This window comes from Maniola hyperantus, chromosome 16 (assembly GCF_902806685.2).
Source record: "Maniola hyperantus chromosome 16, iAphHyp1.2, whole genome shotgun sequence".
Lineage (NCBI taxonomy): Eukaryota > Metazoa > Arthropoda > Insecta > Lepidoptera > Nymphalidae > Maniola > Maniola hyperantus.
Window position 1 is genome coordinate 4,638,639 of NC_048551.1, and position 21,588 is coordinate 4,660,226.

At 37.8% G+C, this 21,588-nt stretch overlaps 1 protein-coding gene across 1 annotated transcript; it reads right to left on the reverse strand.

Moving 5' to 3' along the window:
* Positions 1-995: 995 nt before the first annotated feature.
* On the reverse strand, positions 996-20,988 carry LOC117989758 (cilia- and flagella-associated protein 61-like). The gene is made up of 30 exons (XM_034977170.2): positions 20,846-20,988; positions 20,205-20,339; positions 19,691-19,851; positions 19,006-19,150; positions 17,871-18,006; positions 17,375-17,523; positions 16,727-16,811; positions 15,837-16,051; positions 15,523-15,605; positions 14,995-15,115; positions 14,661-14,772; positions 14,318-14,394; positions 13,918-14,094; positions 13,739-13,817; positions 12,767-12,892; positions 11,284-11,396; positions 9,746-9,877; positions 8,930-9,124; positions 8,329-8,457; positions 7,360-7,520; positions 6,900-7,084; positions 6,083-6,278; positions 5,535-5,704; positions 4,956-5,056; positions 4,680-4,742; positions 4,363-4,498; positions 3,906-4,079; positions 3,349-3,462; positions 2,212-2,319; positions 996-1,180 (listed from the first exon to the last, which is right to left on the reverse strand). Exons 1-30 carry the CDS (start codon positions 20,986-20,988, stop codon positions 1,025-1,027), a joined length of 4,077 nt encoding a protein of 1,358 aa, XP_034833061.1. The 3' UTR covers positions 996-1,024.
* Positions 20,989-21,588: the final 600 nt, after the last annotated feature.

Genomic DNA, 21,588 nt, shown 5'->3' on the forward strand with positions numbered 1-21,588 from the left:
TTTCAAACCCCTATTTCACCACCTTAGGGGTTGAATTTTCAAAAATCCTTTCTTAGCGGATACCTACGTCATGATAGCTATCTGCATGCCAAATTTCAGCCCGATCTGTCCAGTAGTTTGAGTAATTGTGCGTTGATAGATCAGTCAGTCAGTCACTCACTCCTTTTACTTATTTACAAATTGAACAACAGGTAATTTTATTTAACTTTACTTTTACTTAGTTTTTTGTTTGGTACTCTTTTTGTTTTATTTCAAATCTTGCATGGGATTTTTCTTTCACCGAACTTATGTAAGTAACTCAAAGGGATCATTTTAGTTCAGTAAGTAATGATAATCGTAACTAATCATTCTGATTATAATGAACATATTATTTTGCCGCAAATAAAGTTTAATTTATACCTACTTAATAATAATTCTACTGCGAAGGTATAAAAGTTTTATTTACCTTGTTAAATTAATTTTGTTACTCGGCTATCTGTGCATCTTTTGTAAATATTATCTTTAATGAAACTTGTCTTACAATGAACATGTGTAAAATTAAATAAATTGTCTAAAAAGGTACTTTTGTATTTTATTAATTTATGTATTAATTTATTATGTAGCCTACTATGTCTAAATGCAGTAGAGAAGGTATAATAATGTGAAAATCGTATTAATTGTATTATTTTGTTCTGTAGGCTTCGTGACCACACGTGAGCGCTGTGGTCTTATTAGTGAGAGTTCCCGAGTTCGATTCCTGGCAGGAAAATTTTGAATTTTAGAATTTCCAAAAAAAATCTCTGGTTTGGTCTGGTGGGAGACTTCGGCCGTTTCTAGTTACCAAGCTATTTAGCGTTCCGGTACGATGTCGCGTAGAAATCATAAGGGGTATGGTATGGCATTCCGAGTTAGACCGCTTCCACCTTAGACTGCATCATCACTTACCACCAGGTGAGATTGCAGTCAAGGGTTAACTTGTAACTGAATTAAAACAAATATAATTTGCAATACAATTTTGGTTTTACTTTAAAAATAACAATGTATTTCAAATGTATTGGAAATCAGGCACAGCATAATGTGGGTTCGCTACGGTATTCTTCTTCAGGTATTTCGTCAGATTCCTAAACACGATTCGTTCCCCGCCCACAGCTTTCCAGAACGTATCCGCATCGTGCCGCAGCACCTCGTTTTGACCGCACTCCTGAAAACAAATTCGAATCTGTAGTACTTATTGTAGGCGTACGAATGTTTATAAAATTCTGTAGTAAGAGATACTCGTAGGTAGAGAGAAGTAGTAAGAGATTTTGAAAAATAATCAAAATAGGTTTCAAATATTACAACAAAAGCAAAAGTAGGGTTTTTCAAAGAAACTTTATTTAGGCCCACTTGTGACTTGCAAAAGGACAGGTTAAACTTTATAATAGCGAATATTTGGCGACATAATGTGGTTACCAAAAAGTGATAATATAAAATAAAAAAAATGTCCTAAGTGAGTCCGAGATCCATAGAGCGTAGGTACACGTACTTTGACTTAGGTACTCTAACAGCGATCACGCACTCGTCCGATCCGAATCCGTGAAAATACGGATATAAAAAATATCTACGACATAATATGTAATAAGCTACCATACAAAACAAAAATGAACGTATTTTGACGGACTCGGATCGGATGAGTGCGTAACCGCCGTAATGGTATAAAGTGCGGGTTACGGGTGACAGCGCCGTTGAATTCCTTTACCTCAAATTTACCCAAGCCACATACCACCACCTATAGACGCCTAATAGCCGAACACTCCTGCTCGCCAAGCTTAGGCACTTGCTTAGCATTAAAAAAAATTGCAAATCGGTCCAGAAACCAGGAAAAAATCGATGTATATACATTAAAAAAAAATCGAAAAAAAACGGGCCGAATTAAGAACGACCACCTTTTTGGAAGTCGGTTAAAAAGTCGACCTACGCCCGTTCGGTACCCTCATTCCGCACATTGTTTTGATTACGTGACTTTTAAGTTCGCCAATCACGACAAAGCATTGTACAATGTACCCCCCTGTCCCCCGCCAACATTTTACGATTTTGTTTCATGCAAAACCTTGTGTGCATCGTACTCTAGGAGTTGAATTCTCTGTGACCCAAGCCCTACCTAACGACTCATTTCTGTGAAACAGTCTATAATATCTTCTAAGAAATGGTATTGACGTCGCATAGTGAATAATAATATGTTTGCGGCTTTACCTTGCATGCAGGCTCCTTAAACTCTAAAGCAGACATATCTCCTGTCAGTGATTCGTCTTGGTTGCTCTCATAAAATTCTTTGTATTTTGTCTTCACTACATCATATACCTAAAAAATACGTAAGTATATAATGCATAAATTTTAAGTTCTCACGCGCCATTTTAACTTTTTGTGTCAAGTGTCATGTCAAAAGTACGATTTTAGTCCTTATTAGGTACTATCTTTTTTGTTCTATTGCAAGATAGGCTTGCGCTTGACGACAATCATGCTTAGAATAGTAATGATGAGGTCTAGGTTGGAGCGCGCTTGCCTAGAATATCACTATTCACTCTTGTTTTGATGGTATTTAGGTTATACGTGGCAAGAAACACGGACGCCGGAAGGGCATTCTACACCTTCGTTGAAAATCTTAGTAGAGTTGAAGAAGTACACCTTACCTTTAGTGCCTAACCTTTAAATATTGTAGAGGAAGACTTAGATTAATCTATAACCTTCTAAATCTAAATATACAAAAGGATTGACTTACTGACTGATCTATCAACGCACAGCTCAAACTACTGGATGGATCGGACTGAAATTTGGCATGCACATAGCTATTATGACGTAGGCATCTGCTAAGAAAGTATTTTTGAAAATTCAACACCTAAGGAAGTTAAATAGGAGTTTGAAATTTGTGTAGTCCACGCGGACGAAGTCGCGAGCATAAGCTAGTTTGTAAGAAAAGTCTTCGTCTCAAACCATAGCGCGTTTGAATCACCTAAATCTTACAAATTCAAAAATTGATAGTCAAAAGTATATAATATGTAGGTTCCATGGTAACCATTCATACTATCCATACTAATCTATCTATACTAATATTACAAATGCGAAAGTGTCTGTCTGTCGGTCTGCTAGCTTTTCTCAGCCCATCCATCCGTTCAACCGATTTTAACGAAATAGCTAGTACAGATATAGCTTTCATCCCGGGGAAAGACAGGCTACTTTTTATCACGAAAAATCAAAGAGTTCCCACGGGATTCTTAAAAACCTAAATCCACGCGGGCATCATCTAGTTTTGAATAAACGCTTCGAGTTTGAGTTTGAAATCAGGTTATTGAAGACTTATGATTATGAGATTATGTGCCGTTTATAACTTACCGTATTGCCACCATGTTCATAAATATCGTTTAGCAAATTGGCAAATGGCTCCTGGTAAAAGGCTGCTATCCAAGTATTCGTGAAGTATTCGAATAAATCATCTATGAGATTCATCTGAAACCAACTTATTGTCATTAATTAAATCTTAACTTGGACATACCTAACACTTGAACGTATTTATCCAGTCCACTTTAGATACTTACGCAATTGTACAGCTTCTGATCTAAGCAAAGCTTTTGATGTAGTTGCGCACAATAACCGTCCATACTTACTTATAATATGTATTATCGAATAAAATGTCCACTATTTAATATAAAAATAAACATAACAAAGATTTTAAAAATCAGTTTAAAAATATCCTATGTACTCACGGAACAGAATTCCGTGTATGTACTTGTGGAATACCTTGGAATAAACCAAGGAGGTCTGAATTCGCCTTAGTTTATTCAATGTTTACGTCAATGACCTGAGTGTTTTTGAATTATAATGGAGCTCAATGCTATATAATATGAAGATGTAAGATTTCCAAAAATTACTACTACCTACAGGGTACTTACATTAAATCTAGCGAGCAGATTATTGAAATAAGCTTCATGTTTTCCATACAGTTGTGTAAGGGTTACAGGGCAAAATTGCTTCTTAGAGAGGCATGTGATGGATTCGACGCAATGCAAGGCATTTATCTGCAGTCTGAAGTAGTTATCTCTTTTATCGGTTATGAGCGTGTGACCCTACGAAAAAAGAGGAACTTATAAATTAAATGATAAGTATTTGTTGTATTGATTACAAGTTAGTGTTTGGCTACAATCACCAAATAATTAGTAAGTGCATGCAAAACGGAGCCAGCTGATCTATTTTTAATAGCTGCGGCAAAAACCCTAACTCTCTCCAAAAAATTCAGAAATCGAATTTGGGATTTATAAATCTACAGCACACTGCATATATGCACTGCTCTATGGAGGTAGTCAAACAAATTATAGCAGGTACCCACCTAACTAAAACAAATAGATTTACCTGTTGAGATAACAGAAGTTTTACTGCCATTGGTGTATCCCGACCTGGTTTTCTTAGCACCATATAATATAATGGACCCGGCAGCGTCGTTGACTGCACTATCGGCGACTCGAATTTCATAATGAGTTGCCAGCGGCTAAGACAGAAAAGTACTCAGAAGTATGATGAGTTGATACTATCATAATCATACTTAATAATCATAATCATAACCATTTATTTATTTTTCTTGGATATGGTACATGTATATCTATTGTTTACGTGGGATCTGTCTGTTGATATAACTTTGAAATCTATTATCACAAAGAATATTTAAGTACCTTTTCTTAGCACTATTTGATAAGCGACGAGAACTGGCAACGCTAGCATGCGATTCTCTAAAGCTGTAAAAATAGCATTTACTTTTTGGAGGAAGTATACTCATTAATTACTAAGAAAAAAAACTATCGATTCATTCAATTAAGGTAATAATCGTGAAGCACGAAAAATGAATAAAATGATTCTTCAAAAATATATAGTTAAGTAGCTGAATTTAGAACATATTCAGTACCTAGGTATACAAAGTAAGTATAAAAAGATCTGCAAAAACATCTTACGCGAGCAAACTCGAACTATATCGTTGCGTAAGTTCTGGTTCTTCAAGGTCAGTTCTTTGTGTCATGAATGGATCAACTTTCTTCAAGAAAAGTTTCGCTAGCTGAAAATCATAAAGCGGGGAAGAAATCACAGATTAGAATAGAAGCAAAAAATTTCAAGCATTGGAGATATTTAGGAAGAATATAAGTTTGCAGTTTCAGAAATCAAATTTCAATGATAGGATGAAAAACTTGAATGTAACGGAATAGTGAACCCTTGAAAAATTTGAGAGGGTTAAATTGGATAAGTCCCGCAAATTGCTAATGCGCGCCGCCGCCATTTTAGTGACGTCAGCACTAGACTGAAGTTTCGAGCAGATGGTATATTTTTATTTCGGGTGACATCAAAATGATGTCATTTCGACGTTAATGAGACATGTTTCCAGCGCAATAGCAAATTGCGGGACTTATAGGTACGCGTTGGACTACGTCGCAACATTTGCGCTAGATTTTACGATAATATGTGATACTGACTACTACTTCGACTTGATTAAGATTAGGTGTTATGATGGAATAAGTCTGTAAAGCGTCAAAATTTACCGCTTCCCCGACATCCTCAGAACAATAGTACTTATGAAGATGATGCGGCGCGTATAGACGGCGTGAGTACCGCACGCAGGGACCTGCGGCGAACACGTGCGGGTCGTTCGTCTCAAATAGAGGACCAACCACCACACCACCGTCGTATACCAGACCACTTTCGTTTATAGCTGTGGAGTATTCAATCCATACTTAATATTATGAATGCGAAAGTATATCTGTCTGTCTGCTAGCTTTTCACGGCCCATCCGTTCAACCGATTTTGAAAAAATTTGGTTTAGTGGTAGCTTGCATCCCGGGTAAGGACATAGGCTACTTTTTATCTTTGAAAATCAAAGAGTCCCCACGGAATTTTCAAAAACGTAAATCCACGCGGTCGAAGTCGCGGGCATCATCTAGTTATTATTCTCCGAAATTGTGTCTTTATAAAAAAACATTGCACAAAATCAATCTACCAATGAATGTCTCATTAATTACAATAAAAAATAAAAAAGCTAAAAGGTTAAGTTAAAATAATGCAATAGATGAAGGATTTACTAGACGCCTACCTTTAAATGCATTCAAATCAATGGCTTTGATCCCGTAATAGAAAAGAGCGAAGCAGGGCACATGTATGGCATGCAGTGGAGACATAAGTCGCACGTATTCCACAATTGCATCCCTCTCAAACCAACCGTTGAAGTAGCACTGACGGTAGGTGCGGATACCAAGCTTATCTAGCTTCTGTTGCACTCTTTCATCGACCTAAAGGCAAACTACGGATAGTAAAAAAGTTACCAAATCATATTTCCACGAATACGTACGAAGCAATTTGCCTCATTTTAATTTGAACCGCTAGAATATGAAATGCCCGTCCAGCATCAGTTTTCTCCTTCAATTTTAATATGGGTACCTTCAAATCAAGAGTGAATAGGCATCTTCTAGGCAAGCGCGCTCCATTATAGGCTAGATCATCACTTGCCTGCCAGTCTGACTGCAGCCAAGCACTAGTTTACAAATTTAAAAAAAAAATGGAATACCTACAATTTTGAATGTTGTTGTAGCCACATTAAGTATAAGATGTATCTACTACATAGACCTATAAATCTGCTTGGTTCTTATTTCATATTTGATCATTTAGTAAAATAGAATGCGTAAAAAAATCGAACGAAGAAATAAAAATGTGTCCTCTAGAACAAACGTGTTCATACTTCAAATGAAGCCTACCGTAGATTGGTAAATACAATGTGCCTACCGCGATTCATTTTTGGTTTCATTCATCCTGCCACTTACTTCCTATATTCTGATCACTTACTTATATACACATCACTTCATACTATAAAAAATAACACTTAATTACTTAACAGAACATATTTTAATACTCACAGTTTCATTATTAAAGCAGTTGACCCTCATTGCTGTACCATCTTCGGGCGGGAAAGGCTCAACAAAAACGATCGAGTTACCCAACAGACCTAGTTCTAATAGCGCCGCCATGCAGCTATATGCTTCTATACAATCTCCGTAAACTACCACTGGCTTTTCATTGCTAAGGCAATCACTTGTGTTGCCTTTCAAAAGTTCATGAAAAAAGGATGTATTTGGGTAAAATAGGACACTATCAATTATCACTTTTTCAGTTACATAATGACAATGACCGATGTATGCAACCAAAGAAAAGAATAAATGAATAAATTATTAAATAGATATAAGATATTTCGCATGCCGATATAGCTTTTAAGGTTCCGCACCCAAAGGGTAAAATAATTTGCCATTTATATTCGTCTTTATAAAAATTCAAAATTGAAAATTCAATATTGCTAGAATCAATAATAAGCGAACTTACTAGTTTCAGATATCATGCGCATAAGTTTTCGTAAGCAAGTATTGGCTTGGTACAAAGAATTAATGAGCATCACATTGTACGGTAGTTTTGGCTCCAATGGAACGCTGTCCGGCAGGTACGCTGGATTGTCCATAAGGGTTCTGATGCAAGGTTTGCCTTTCCTAGTATAAAGTAAGTATGTATGTAAGTAGGTAGGTTATAGTATAGGTATACAATATAGAACCTACAATGAAATCAAAGACGTTATCTTTGATGATCAGATTAGAACAGATCTTCGAGCAAAAGTTTTTAAGTGAACAAAACTCTTCATGAAAATGATGGCATTCATCTTTAAGTATTGTATCTTTGTAAGTATAAAAGAATATTCCTCCAACTAAGCGTAAGGGCGGTTACGGACTGCATCCGATCCGACTCCGTGAAAATACGTTCCTTTTTGTTTTGTATGGGAGCTTATGACATAATATGTGACAAATGACAATCGCTGGTATTCTAACGAGTAACGGATGACGGAAGTGCAGTGCGTAATGGCCGTAAGGGCGGTTACGCACTGTATCCGATCCGAATCTGTGGAAATATGTTCCGAAGTAGTCATAGAATTATTTGTATGGTAATTTATGCACTAGACCGAGACTTCCGTCATCAGATTTCTCTCCGTAATCCGTGAAGAAATATTCGGACCAAAATAGCTGCCGTAGTTTTGCCGTAATTGCCATTTCGACCTGTCGCGTACCTAGTATACAACCACCTACAATATATTCTACTTCTTAGGTTGTATCCCTAACTATGTATAATCCATGAAAGCCAAATACAACTCGGAAGTCTAGTGACTAGTCCACTGCTTAGTATGAGTCTTTATGATAATAATAGATACATACTTACTCTATTTCTTGGTTAATAGTAATCTTTAGTGTTTGAAAGCCAAAGGTAGACTCGGTAGTTTAATCCTAATAATTTATTTTACATACTTACTCCATTTCTTTGGCAAGTTCGATAGAATCCTTCAAATATTCCGGATGTTGGAATTGGTGACCACACGTCAATATAAGTTCATCATACAATTTTACGCCACCGCCCTTAAGGTGAATGCATTTCTTTTTCCTGTTATTAAGAAATTCGTTATTCGTTTATGGTTCACTGAATAAAATCTGATGGCCTAAAACTGTACTGAAATTGAGTTGATTAGGTATATTTCAATCTATATTATTTCCATCGCCATCATCATCATGAGCAACCCATTTTCGGCTCACTACAGAGCACGGGTTTCCTCATAGAGCGAGAAGTGTTTATCCATAGTCTCCAACGCTGGCCAAGTGCACACTTGGCCAGCGTTGCTTCACACACCTTTGAGAACATTATGGAGAACTCTCAGGCATGCTGGTTTCCTCACGATGTTTTCCTTCAACGTTAAAGCAAGTGATATTTAATTACTTAAAACGCACATAACTCCGACAAGTTAGTGATGCGTGGCCAGGATCGAACCCCCGACCTCCAATTAGGAGGCGGACGTCCTAACCAATAGGCTATCGGAGCTTTTTATGAATTTCCATGATTACAGTTAATATATTGGTACCTGTCGATTTTTACCATAACAGCGGCCATCACATCGACATAGTAATAGAAGGGCATGCTCTTGATGTATCGATCTGTGTACCGTCCATCCCTCGGCACACAGGTTTCCGCTGCTCGCATAAAATCAGGTACCGTTGGTAAGCCGTACTGCGATACTAATGTTATATTTGTGAAGGTAAGGTATTCTGATGTTGGCCTGAAAATATTTTCAAGCTTTTTAACCGAATTCTAAAAAGGAGGTAAGTAAAATAATTATATTCGATCCCTTTGTATGTTCGGTATTATACCAAAGACTAATGAACTGATTTTGATAATTTTTAATTTTTGAAAACTTTCTTTCACTGAAAAGTACCCATTAAATATGTATTTAATGATGTAGACGTAGGTATTTCAAACCTATTTTTATATAGCTATATCCCTGGGGATATAATTATCACGGCACGTAGACAGTCACCAGGTAAGTAAGATTTTTTTTGTGAAATTGCACCTTTAACGGGCTTAAATAGGGGTTAAAAATTGGTATTTGAGATTTCGGTTGGAAATAAATAAATACCTATGTGTTTCAGGAATTTAGAAAATTCCAGGCGTTCATCGAATTAAAAAAATTAAAAAAAAGCAAAAACGATTATTTTTGAAAGTTGTGCCTTACATCACCAGTAATGCCTAAATGTTTGATTGATCCCGGGCGGCGCCTCCAATACTTGAGCATTAAAGTAAAAAGACCTCAAGTAGAAGAAGCACCAAAATAGATAAGTTATGTCGTATTATGTGGCACAGCCTGAAAAAAGAAATGAACAAATAAATAGGTAGAACATACCCGAGAAGTAACGTTTCTATAAAGGCGAGCCCAGTTCGACTAGCTCCCACGACTACAATGCTATTGTTAACATGTACCATCGGCATGCTGGTCAGCGGGCGCTCTAACATCCACAACGCGAACGGAGTAGCACTATAACATCTATACTAATAAATAAAATTGAAGTGTCTGCCTGTAATTTTGAAATAACTACCTCAATTTAAGCTCATATGGTTATTTGAAATGTACCATAACTGAATCACACGTTTCTAAAATGTTGTCTTTCTGTCGGGATAAAAGTAAGTTAAGTGTCTGATTTTAGTATAACCTATAACTACCTCAAATTAAGCTTATATGGTTATTTGAACTGTACCATAACTGAATCACACGTTTCTAAAAAGTTGTCTGTCTGTCGGGATAAAAGTAAGTTAGGTGTCTGATTTTAGTATAATTACCTATAACTACCTCAAATTAAGCTTATATGGTTATTTGAACTGTACCATAACTGAATCACACGTTTCTAAAAAGTTGTCTGTCTGTCGGGATAAAAGTAAGTTAGGTGTCTGATTTTAGTTAAATTACCTATAACTACCTCAAATTAAGCTTATATGGTTATTTGAACTGTACCATAACTGAATCACACGTTTCTAAAAAGTTGTCTGTCTGTCGGGATAAAAGTAAGTTAGGTGTCTGATTTTAGTAAAATTACCTATAACTACCTCAAATTAAGCTTATATGGTTATTTGAACTGTACCATAACTGAATCACACGTTTCTAAAAAGTTGTCTGTCTGTCGGGATAAAAGTAAGTTAGGTGTCTGATTTTAGTATAATTACCTATAACTACCTCAAATTAAGCTTATATGGTTATTTGAACTGTACCATAACTGAATCACACGTTTCTAAAAAGTTGTCTGTCTGTCGGGATAAAAGTAAGTTAGGTGTCTGATTTTAGTATAATTTAAACAATTTAGTATAACGCTTAAAATTTAACTCCTAACTAACCAATCTATCTTTGAATATCTATGTAGTCTGTGACACTACGCTACCTATGTGTCACATACACAAGCGTATACCTAATAAGTATTTAAAAAATGACATCTCACGCGCCATTAGAATTTTATATGTCAACTAGCTTATGCTCGCGACTTCGTCCGCGTGGACAACACAAATTTCAAACCCCTATTTCACCCCCTTAGAGGTTGAATTTTCAAAAATCCTTTCTTAGCGGATGCCTACATCATAATAGCTATCTCTGCATGCCAAATTTCAGCCCGATCCGTCCAGCGGTTTGAGCTGTGCGTTGATAGATCAGTCAGTCAGTCAGTCAGTCACCTTTTCCTTTTATATATTTAGATTGTTATGTCAAAAGTACGATTTTAGTCCCTATTTTAAAGGTGAGCCGTACTTTTGTGACCCATAGTGTTAAAATGACTCGTGAGTCGAACTCGAAAGTCATTTTGTACGGACTATACTTTGTCTTCACTCTTTACTTTTTAAAATACAGACGGACGAGCTTTGCCTATCTGAAGTTTTATAATATCTTTGTTAAAAACTTACATATCTTTGAATACTTTCTCGAGATGGTAGTTGCCAATCATGTTGGGCACGGCTCGGCGAGGGCGAACCGGCATCATGTAACCTGCTAGCGACATTAGATTTCTGACCGGGCTCTAGATTTATAATGAAAAAATTATTATTATACAGGGTGTAACCAGAACGCTGGCAAAAACAAAGGCAAGTGATAGTATAGTACTGATATGATACCACAAAGTAAAACGCGAAGAAAAGCCTTCATTTTCTACAATTTCACGCTATATTGCAAATAAAAACATCATGACTGACTCGGAGTGAATGCCGCGTCGTAGGCGGGGCATTGACCCGAGTTTTGCACGCTATACATTGCGGGTTTGAAAAATACTAAATCACTAAAACTACAAAATGAGGCTAATGGTTATTGGTATTGGATTCTGTTTAGGTACGGGTAGTATAACAATAACCACGGAACAGAAAAACAGACAATAACGCTAAGTTTTTGCTAGCTTTTTTGAGATGTAGTTTAATAAAAATTTAAAAACCCCTTAAAATTATAACAATTTGATTCATTAGTTACCTAAACTGTAGCTATGACAACGTCTTACGTGAAAATAATTCATTAGGTATACTAACCGATGCCTGCTACTTCGTCCGCGTGGATGTCTATAGATTTTTTAAAATCCCGCGGGAACCTCTTTCCGGCGTAACCTAGGTGACGCTTAATTCAGGAAATAGGTAAGCTATTTCCACTCCTTTCAGCGAAATTGGTTCAGTCATTGAGGCGTGAAGGAGTAAGTAACAAACATCCAAACTTTCACAATTAGAATTAAATAATATTATTAAGTTTAGGAATTTAACCAGTTAGGTTTCGCATTTATATTTTTTAGGGTTCCGTACCTCAAAGGAAAAACGGAACCCTTATAGGATCACTTTGTTGTCTGTCTGTCTGTCTGTCGGTCTGTCAAGAAACATACAGGGTAGGTAGGTATTATAGCAGACATTCGGGGAAAAATCTGAAAACCGTGAATTTAGGATTACATCACACAAAAAAAAAATTGTGGTCATGAACTAATAAAGTATTTTCAATTTTCGAAGTAAGATAACTAAAGGGCTTTACTTGAACATTCTAAAACATGTTTTTATTTATTTTTACGCATGATTGTTTTTGAATTATCGTGCAAAAAAAAAATACGACTGTAGTACAGAACCCTCGCTGCGCGAGCCTGACTCGCACTTGGCCGGCTTTTTTAGTTAGGTCACGTTATGGCGGTTTCATTGGTGCTGCAATTAATGTTCATGGGCGACGGTAATCAAGATAACATCAGGTGGGTCGGGTCGCCTGCTCGTTTGTTCACTATTTTTATTTAAAAAAAAGGTATTTTTCTTTATACTTAATTTGATTTATAAGAAATCCATAAATCTGAAAAAAACTTTTATTTCACTACAAATAGGTACCTACTTATATATAGTATATTGGTACATATTATTATAAGATTTGTTTATTTACCGCATCTCCTTTAGCGAAAAGTCGGCAGACCCAGAACAAAGTACTATATTTTGTGTGACGCAACACGTCCCTCAAATACCAGCGCGCATGGGGTTCCATGATTGGAGATATAACACATGCTAAAATCTGTCGACAAAGAATAGGTACAGCCCTTTATAGCGCGACTTGAGTTGTTTAATAAGACCATTTTTAACGTTTAAACTATCGTGAGTGATTTCCATTATAAGTACCTAGACATAGATTGTTACGGCTATATACTCACGTATTAAGTCGACTTTTTTATTATTATTATTCAGATACAATCTAGCCCTTGACTGCAATCTCACCTGGTGGTAAGTGACGATGCAGTCTAAGATGGGCTAACCTGGAAGGCGTATGGCAGTTTTTAATAAACCCTGCATGTCCCTTTGGTTTCTACACGGCATCGTACCGGAACGCTAAATTGCTTGGCGTCACGGCTTTGCCCGTAGGTAACTAGCCACGGTCGAAGCCTCCCACCAGAGCAGAATTTTTAGAAATTATAAAATTCCAAATCCCTGCCTGCCAGCCTTGCTGGAGCGAGCTGCAAATCCAATCCACACTCTTTCATCCTCATTGTGTATACACAGATGTATAGATAACGGCAGAGGCGTCTTTACCTATGGTGCAGGGTGTGCGGCACACACGGGCCGCGCCGGGTCTAAGGGGGCGCCGAGCGCCCTCTAATGCGACACCTCCAAAGATGCGTCGATGCCGGCGCTCTCAAAGACCCTGCGCTCGTGTTATGGCCGACGCCGTCATCATTTAAAATCATCATTTAAAATTGCACCATTTGCATCCGAATTTCCATTTGAAAATATAACTGTTAGTATTCCATTTTGACCCTGCTCCTACTAGACTAGAGGGCGCCAGGGTACTGGTTGCACACGGGCGCCACAAGGGCTAGAGACGCCTCTGAGATAACCCACTGTGGGTGTATAGATACCCACTTACCGAAGCGTCAGTCCCAGCTCTTCTAGCATTTGTCTCTAAATCATACTGAGTTCTTAAAGATGTGCCATCTTCCAGCGGCCTAAAATAAATATATCGAAGACTTACACTCTGTCTGGTAGGTAGGCATACGCAGTAGGTACGCACCCATTTATTTTTTAAAGAGCGGAGTGATGATTTACCCAAGAACTACTAATCCAATAGGCTGATTTTCGTTAAGAAGGACATATGAAGATAGCGTTAAAGAGTCCAGGCTATCTTCAAACAACTCCATGAGGTCCTTCTTTCTTGGAGCGTGTTCCAATACTTCTTCCAAATTAGGGATATCGTATGCTTCCGCTGGACGAACGCGAAGGCGCCTGAAAACCAGTTATAGTACAAAAACTAAAACCTATTCCTCTTAAAATACCACCAATTAACGCATGCGCTATCTTGTGCGAGGTTACCATTCCAGCACTTTGATTGTCTACAAGTGCGAGAATACGCAAGTATTTTATTATATTGAAATAAAAAAGCAGGAAAAATATACTTATTTAACTTCTTTTAAAAAATCTAGCAAATACCAATTTGATTAATAATTACCCTCTGATCGCATTCACATGAGCTACGTATAATGAATCATTCATAAATCGCGTCCTAAATCTGCACGGTGTGACCAGCTATAAGAAAGAGAAATTAAATCAAAAGATAAATAGCCCAAGACCAATAATTATAATCAATAATATTGTTATTGTTTTTATATAATAAATAATATTTATAACTACAATCGTACTTTTGACATGAAATTTGGCACATAAAGTTAAAATGGCAAATGAGAAGTCATTTTTTATGTATTATACCTATCTACACGTCATATAAAACCGTCTTTGAGTTTTCTAAAAACAACCTTAACAATAAAGTTAAAAAAGTATGCAAATTGAAATACCGTAAAATGTTCTAGAAGTGGAAAACATGTGTGGCAAGATGGAAGGCATATGATACAGTAGTCCCTGTCGGGAAATAGCTCATAGGCCGCTTCTAGCATCTCAAAACCGTACCTGGTTTAAAAAAAATAAGCAAAGCTCAGAAAATAAAAACCAGATACGAACCCTAGAAGAAATAAAATCACGCAAGCGTGACAGATGTACCTACACAACGAGAAATAAAATGAATAAGTAGGTACCTACCTACTTAATACCTAATACAAAATGTTAATTTTATTAAATGCCTGGGATTCTTGGGAAAGGTCGCTAATTTATATCTATTAAAAATGATCTTACCTTTCATCGTAATTGGCTTGCATAGCAAACACTTCTAATAGAAAAGCATTTGGTGTTCCAGAATATCGAGTCGGTTCTGGAGCTTTGCACGAGGAAATTGAACTGATGTGTGGAGCAGTTGCTGTCATATCACAAAATGTTTATAATATACTTAACTAAATATCGTGTAAAAAGGAGGAAGTTCCAAAGATGAAATATTATTGCAACTAGATGTTCGCCGCTTCGCCCGTTAGTTAGGTTTAGTAAAGTTAGGTTTTTTTAAATCCCGTGGGAACTCTTTGATTTTTCAGGATAAAAGTAGACAATGACCTCTATACCAAATTTCTTCAAAATCAGTTATACAAATGAACCGAAAATGCTAGCAGACAGTCAAACATACCTACTTATAATATTAAATAGTACCTACTTATGGATTCATTTAAAAGTATCCATGAAAAAAGCTCTAAAATTCAATCGGAAAAATGCAAGGAAATATACGTACGTAACTACCTAAGTACATTGCTTGAATTTTGATTATGATTATCTTACCAAAGGGCTTCGGTTTTTCTTTTAGAATGTATTTATTGTCAAAACCTGATTCCTGACGTCTTGGAAGAATCTCATCCGAAGATCTGACAAAAATAATAAATCCATTGCGCGTTTTTCTAATAAACATATTATAAACTCACAACTCAACTCTCAATATATAAGTACCTATAGATTCTAGTCATGAAAAAACTGCACAAATATCTATGTAATTTTACCATTTTATCATTTAGCATGTTATAGCCATAGATTTAATTTTAGCAGAGTAGGTACTGCTGTCAGTACTTTATGAAAAACAAAAAAAAAATAGCACCTACCCTTTGAACTTCATAATATCATCGCTCGTAAACAAACGAGGAAGTCTCAACAAATCCGTATCAATATTAACGATATCGTATTCAAATTCATCTTCATCTTCTTCTAAAAGCTGTAGACTGTCCAGCTTCGAATAATTGTCAAATTGATTCAATTTAGATGTCTCCACTTCGTTGCGGATGTCTTTGAATGCGTCATCTTCATATGTCCATGTTACCTAAAATGTACTGACAGAGGCAAATGGCAGACAGAGAGACAACGAAGTGATCCTATAAGGGTTCCTTTTCCTTTTGAGGTACGGATACCTAAAAATACACGACTGCTATAGGAACGAACAAAAAAGACATTTTCACATTTAAAAATGACACCATACAGTCGCCACATTGTTTTTTTTTCAAAAAATTATTGCTAGCGTCACTTGGGATGATGTAAGGATTCTAACGTTACCTACTCCATTCATCCCTTAGAATTTATAATATTGATCATCTATTCATCCAAATCTGTACAGGTATGTTCAATGTTCATACAAGAAGCCTGGAAACATTACACTCCTTTTCTGGGCAGTCGTGTAATTAAAATAATTTTGCAGTGAGCAGTCCCAAAGGGATTTTTTTGAGACGGTAGATTAATTTAACTAAATAACTATTTATAAATTTCTTTAATAAGGACTAAGGACACTCGGCGGTCAAGACACACACTTGGCCTGTTCTTTTAAATAAACAAAATTGTAGACACAGCTCCTATATCCAGTTAACAGGATGTAAGCTTTGAATCTCTGTGCCTTATTCATCCAGATAGATGCAGCGTTTGAGCCGTGAAAAGGTAACAGACAGACAGTCAGACAGACACACCTTCGTGTTTATAATATTAATATAGAAATGACTAAGCTCACCCGTTGTTTAACGTCTCTCGGCCCGGAGAAATCTGCGTTCAATTCTTGTAGAGATTCAAACATATTGCCTGCACCTACAAATAAACTGTGGAAAGAGGGAAAATTGCAGTTTGAAATAAACGTATAAGTAATAATTAGCCAGTCAGCTTCGCACTCAAAGCGCGTACCATCGAAGGTACAAGAAATAACACTTTTTAATTTTTTTGTAATATAACCACAACTTTACGGTTTTCGGATTTTCCCATTACTTGTGATGAAACATATTGCAATCTGCTAAATTTCATGACTCTAGGTCAACGTGAAGTAGGTACCTTATTAGTTTTGATTCTCTTGACGGGTCTCGACAAACAGACAGACTGACAACGAAGAGATCTATTAGGGTCCCTTTTTCTGTGGAGATACGGAACCCTAAAAACGACAATCTGAGCAGAGTTGGGCTGCGGACATCATGGAATCCGTGTGTTGCCCAATCTCATAAATAACTAACGACCCGGCCCGGCTTCGCACGGGTGGCTCATTATTATTTTTTGAAAACAAAACATATAATGGGTCAGTATAGTTTTAGAGATTACCCCCTACAAACAAACTATACAAACTTTACCTCTTTATAATATAAGTATAGATTTAAGTAGGTAGGTATATAGGTACCTAGTGGTGGAACCGTAGTCCCGTCGCCTTGGCGGATTGTCGACGAGATGCCTCAGTCCAGCAAACGGCAAGAGTTCAAAGCTCTCCTCCAATGCCTCGTAGTTGATCTGCGTGTTCAGGATCATCACACCGACTGCTACCTCTCTGTGCTGTTTTCGTAAATAAAATCTATTATATTATGTACCTACCTTATATATTTTATCGTCAAATTTGCCATTGGTTTCCGTGGAACTATTTTGAAACCAACAAGAACTTAAAAAAGAAGTAGCAGAGAGAGAGAGAGTAAATGATCGCGATTTTCAATATAACTTTTTCAAATAGTTATAAAAACTTAACAGGTAAGAAAAGACCATAAAAAGAAATACCAGTACTAGACTATCTAACGTGTGAAACAAGTTCTACTAGCGACACACCTACTTAACTCATAAGCTGTAGTTTACATGGAGCGTTCTCAAAATTTCTAGCCTACCTATGCAGGATTCAAAACCATACGTACCTCGCACACAAGCAGTACTCGTTCGGACTCAGGATGTCGCGATATTAGCTCGCTGATGTAGAAGTCGCCATACAGCTCGCGTAACAACTTCGAGTGGCGCTCGATTATAGGGATTATGTCGTCGTTGTCTTCCTCGCTATATAATACGGGAACCTTTTTTGAATTTCTATGATGGTAATTGAACCCACGAACCCCCCAAATAGGAGGCTTCGGTCTTAACCAGCTATCACCACTTTACACTGGGTACGCATCTCTAATTTTTAGGAGTTACTTACGTTTGTCGTAAAACAATTAAATATCACTTGCTTTAACGGTGAAAGAAAACATCATGAGGAAACCTGCATGCCTGAGAGTTCTCCATAATGCTCTTAAAGCATTGATGCCTATAACACGAGTGTACAACTTATTTTAGGCATCGGTGGCTTAACCTAATTTTGGTTGTAATTTTGGTGAAACAATAAATTATTTATTATTATTATTAAAAAGGTGTATGAAGTTTACCAATCCACACTTGGCCCGTGTGGTAGATTACGGCCAAATCCTTCTCATTCTATGAGGTGACCCGTGCTCAGTTAGTGAGCTGGCACTGGGTTGGTCATGACTCATGATGGATTCGTCGCATTCCCTCCCCCGATTGCCCTCTCAACCTGTCGCGTAATAGAAACACACAACCGGAAAAATATCGTATTACTTACTCTATGATTACTTAGATAAGTTTTTCGCTCGTTTCATTGTCCTGTCGTAGCTTTATCGTAGCGGTTGTCTACGTAAAGAGCTACGCAACCGAAAGTTTCAGTTCCATACTTAGGTGGTAAGTAATTTGTTTCGAATAGCAGACTGGATACATAAAAATAAAATAGGTCCAGGTTCAAGTCCCAGTAGGAGCAATTTGGTGGTTTGTTTGGTGTTTGGTGGTTTGTACATTGTCTCTGGTCGATGGGAGGATTCGACTGAATATTATAGTTACCGACAAAAAAGCCCGCCAAACGATTTAACATTCTAGTACGATGATGCCGCGTAGAAACGGATTAGCGGTATGGTAACTAAACAACCCTTCAAGTTCTGTGAGACAATAAGACTATCGTGTAAAAGAGAGGAAATAATAATTAGTACAAGAAAAAGAAGAATAACTAACACCGCTCTCCGTATCTTTAATTTAGGACTGACTTCTTTCCGTTCCGCGACCCACAGTGAAGGCAACTGATCTCCGGACAGGCCTCGCTCTCTGGCCTGAGTGCGTTTAAATGAGCCTTCACTACGGATCTGGCCGGGCATCAACACTGTTTAGTAAAGAAATTCACATAAAGTAGAACGAGATTAGCCTCTGTCTCAGTGAGGCCGGAAATTTGAATACCTACACATATTTAGGTATAGTCTGCGACAGGTCGAGATGACAATTTTGGTGGCGTGGGTGTGCAGGGGACGCCCGCACTGGGTTAGCGCGGGGGCTGTGCGGGTGTGCGGAGCGTTCTCTCCCCGATCGCCATCTCGACCTGTCGTGTTCAATAGATACAAATCGCACCGCGACGACAGCGTGCGTCTTCAGTAGTGCGCCTTCACCATGCTTTGCTTTGTAGTTTTAGAGTAGGCCTTCGACAAGAGTGCTACGGGTGGGGTTTAAACCTGTAACTTTCAGAATTCAGTATGTTCTGTAAATGTACATAAAGTAATTTAAAAAATGTATGTAAAGTAATTCGTGCATCCAATTCCGCAGCACAGCACCACATTTAGCAGTAAGTAACTTAAGCTTCGCTTAATTTTGATGAGACATTCTATTCCTTTCTTCTAGAAAAAGTAAACGATGCATTCAAATCACTTACATGAACTGCCGATTATAGATTTCATCATTCCAATGAATTGCAAGTAATGATCATGCATGAACACAGACCTCAGCATGCCATCCACCAGCTCGCGGCCGTACGACGAGTTCCAACATAACAGATGTATGAACACCGAGTTCCTTGAGTTAAGCTCTATAGTTCTATAATAACAATCAAATTCATTTAAAACCGGCCAAGTGCGAGTCAGACTCGTTCTAGTTCCGTACTACAATCGTATTTTATCGACATTTTGCACGATAAATCAAAAACTATTATGCCTAAAAATAAATAAAAATCTGTTTTAGAATGTACAAGTAAAGCCCTTTCATATGGTACCCCATTTGGCATAGTAATCTTCTTTCTATCTATCACCGAGATTGGGAGCTAAAGATAGGTAAAGACATGTCATTTGTCCAGTAGGTACCTACCTATTATTATATTTGACTATGATACTCTCCGAAGAAAGTGGTAATAAATGTAGGTAGGTACATACTATATTATAATAGGTATTTACTTATATTTGGTGTGAAGGAAATCCTCCCAAGCGCCAGGATAGATGGCGGGAATCAAGGGATAGTCTTTTAGGACAAGACAACCGACTACAGCCTCGTTACTATCCAAATGGCATATTGACAATAAGCAGGTCTCACTGGAAGAAATGTGAACACGAATAATACATAGGTATAGTACGCGACAGGTCGAGATGGCAATCGGGGTGGGGACGCATCGCACACCCGCACAGGCCCCACGCTTACCCGGTGCGGAATAACGCGGATATCGTGCGGGTGAGCGGGGCATCCCCCCGCCTCGTACCCTCATTGCCATCTAGACCTGAACGAGTAGGTGGATCACGTAGGTAAGTGATTGGATAGCCCATGAGCATTTGCAACACCACAGGAAGCGCCAATGCGTTGCGCGCTTTTTATGAATTAGGCGTTTTGGACCCTTGACACAACCAACTTGCACAACTAGTAGTGTAAAAAAGTAGTTCGAACCAAAATAAGCGATTGCCTAATGGACAGCCTACAAGAACTACGATTGACGTCCCTTTAGGCAGCCATCACAGAGGAATGGAGACGCATAGTTAAGCGTGCTACAGCACTGCAGCGACAATCACGACGGCTCAGCAAGAGCGTAACGTCAAAGAAGACTTACAAAAGGTACACAATGTCTGAAACATCGTTGACTCGGAAGTTCTTGGCCATAGATTCCGTTACTAACGAAAATATAATTGAAGCATCCTCCACACTTGCTAATCGCAAACGGCCCAAAGGAGCTTTCAATTCTCTCGACACCATGATTTTATATGAATTCTCCTACAATAAAGTTGAGAACATGCGAAGAGTTTGAGAATTTTTATGACACTTTGATGCTTTGTAACATCGTCTCCGAAAGTGACATATAAGTTGTTCATTTTGCTTTTTCTATTAATTATAGTCCATACAAAATAAAAACTCACTCGCCATTTTAACTCTGTGTTAAAACGGTCATGTCATTCGGTTTACCCACGACATGCCCACCCACCCACGACCTGTTTTTGAAGCAACTATCATTTTGGCACTGATAGCATACTGTGGGTGTGGTAGGTGAGCAGTGAGCGTACTCAGAACTAAATGTTAGTGATGAGATATCTGCCAGTGATGACATATGGATCCGAGACATGCCGCTAACAGCTATGGGCCTCATAAGAAAGCTCGGAGTCACTCAGCAGGCGATGGAGAGAGCTATGCTTGAAGTTTCTCTACGTGATCAAATCAGAAATGAGGTCCGTAGGAGAGTAACCGACATAGCTCAACGGGTTGCGAAGCTGAAGTGGCAATGGGCAGGGCACATAGTTCGTAAAACCGATAGACGTTGGGGTTAAGGTGCTAGAATGGCGACCTCGCACCGGAAGACGC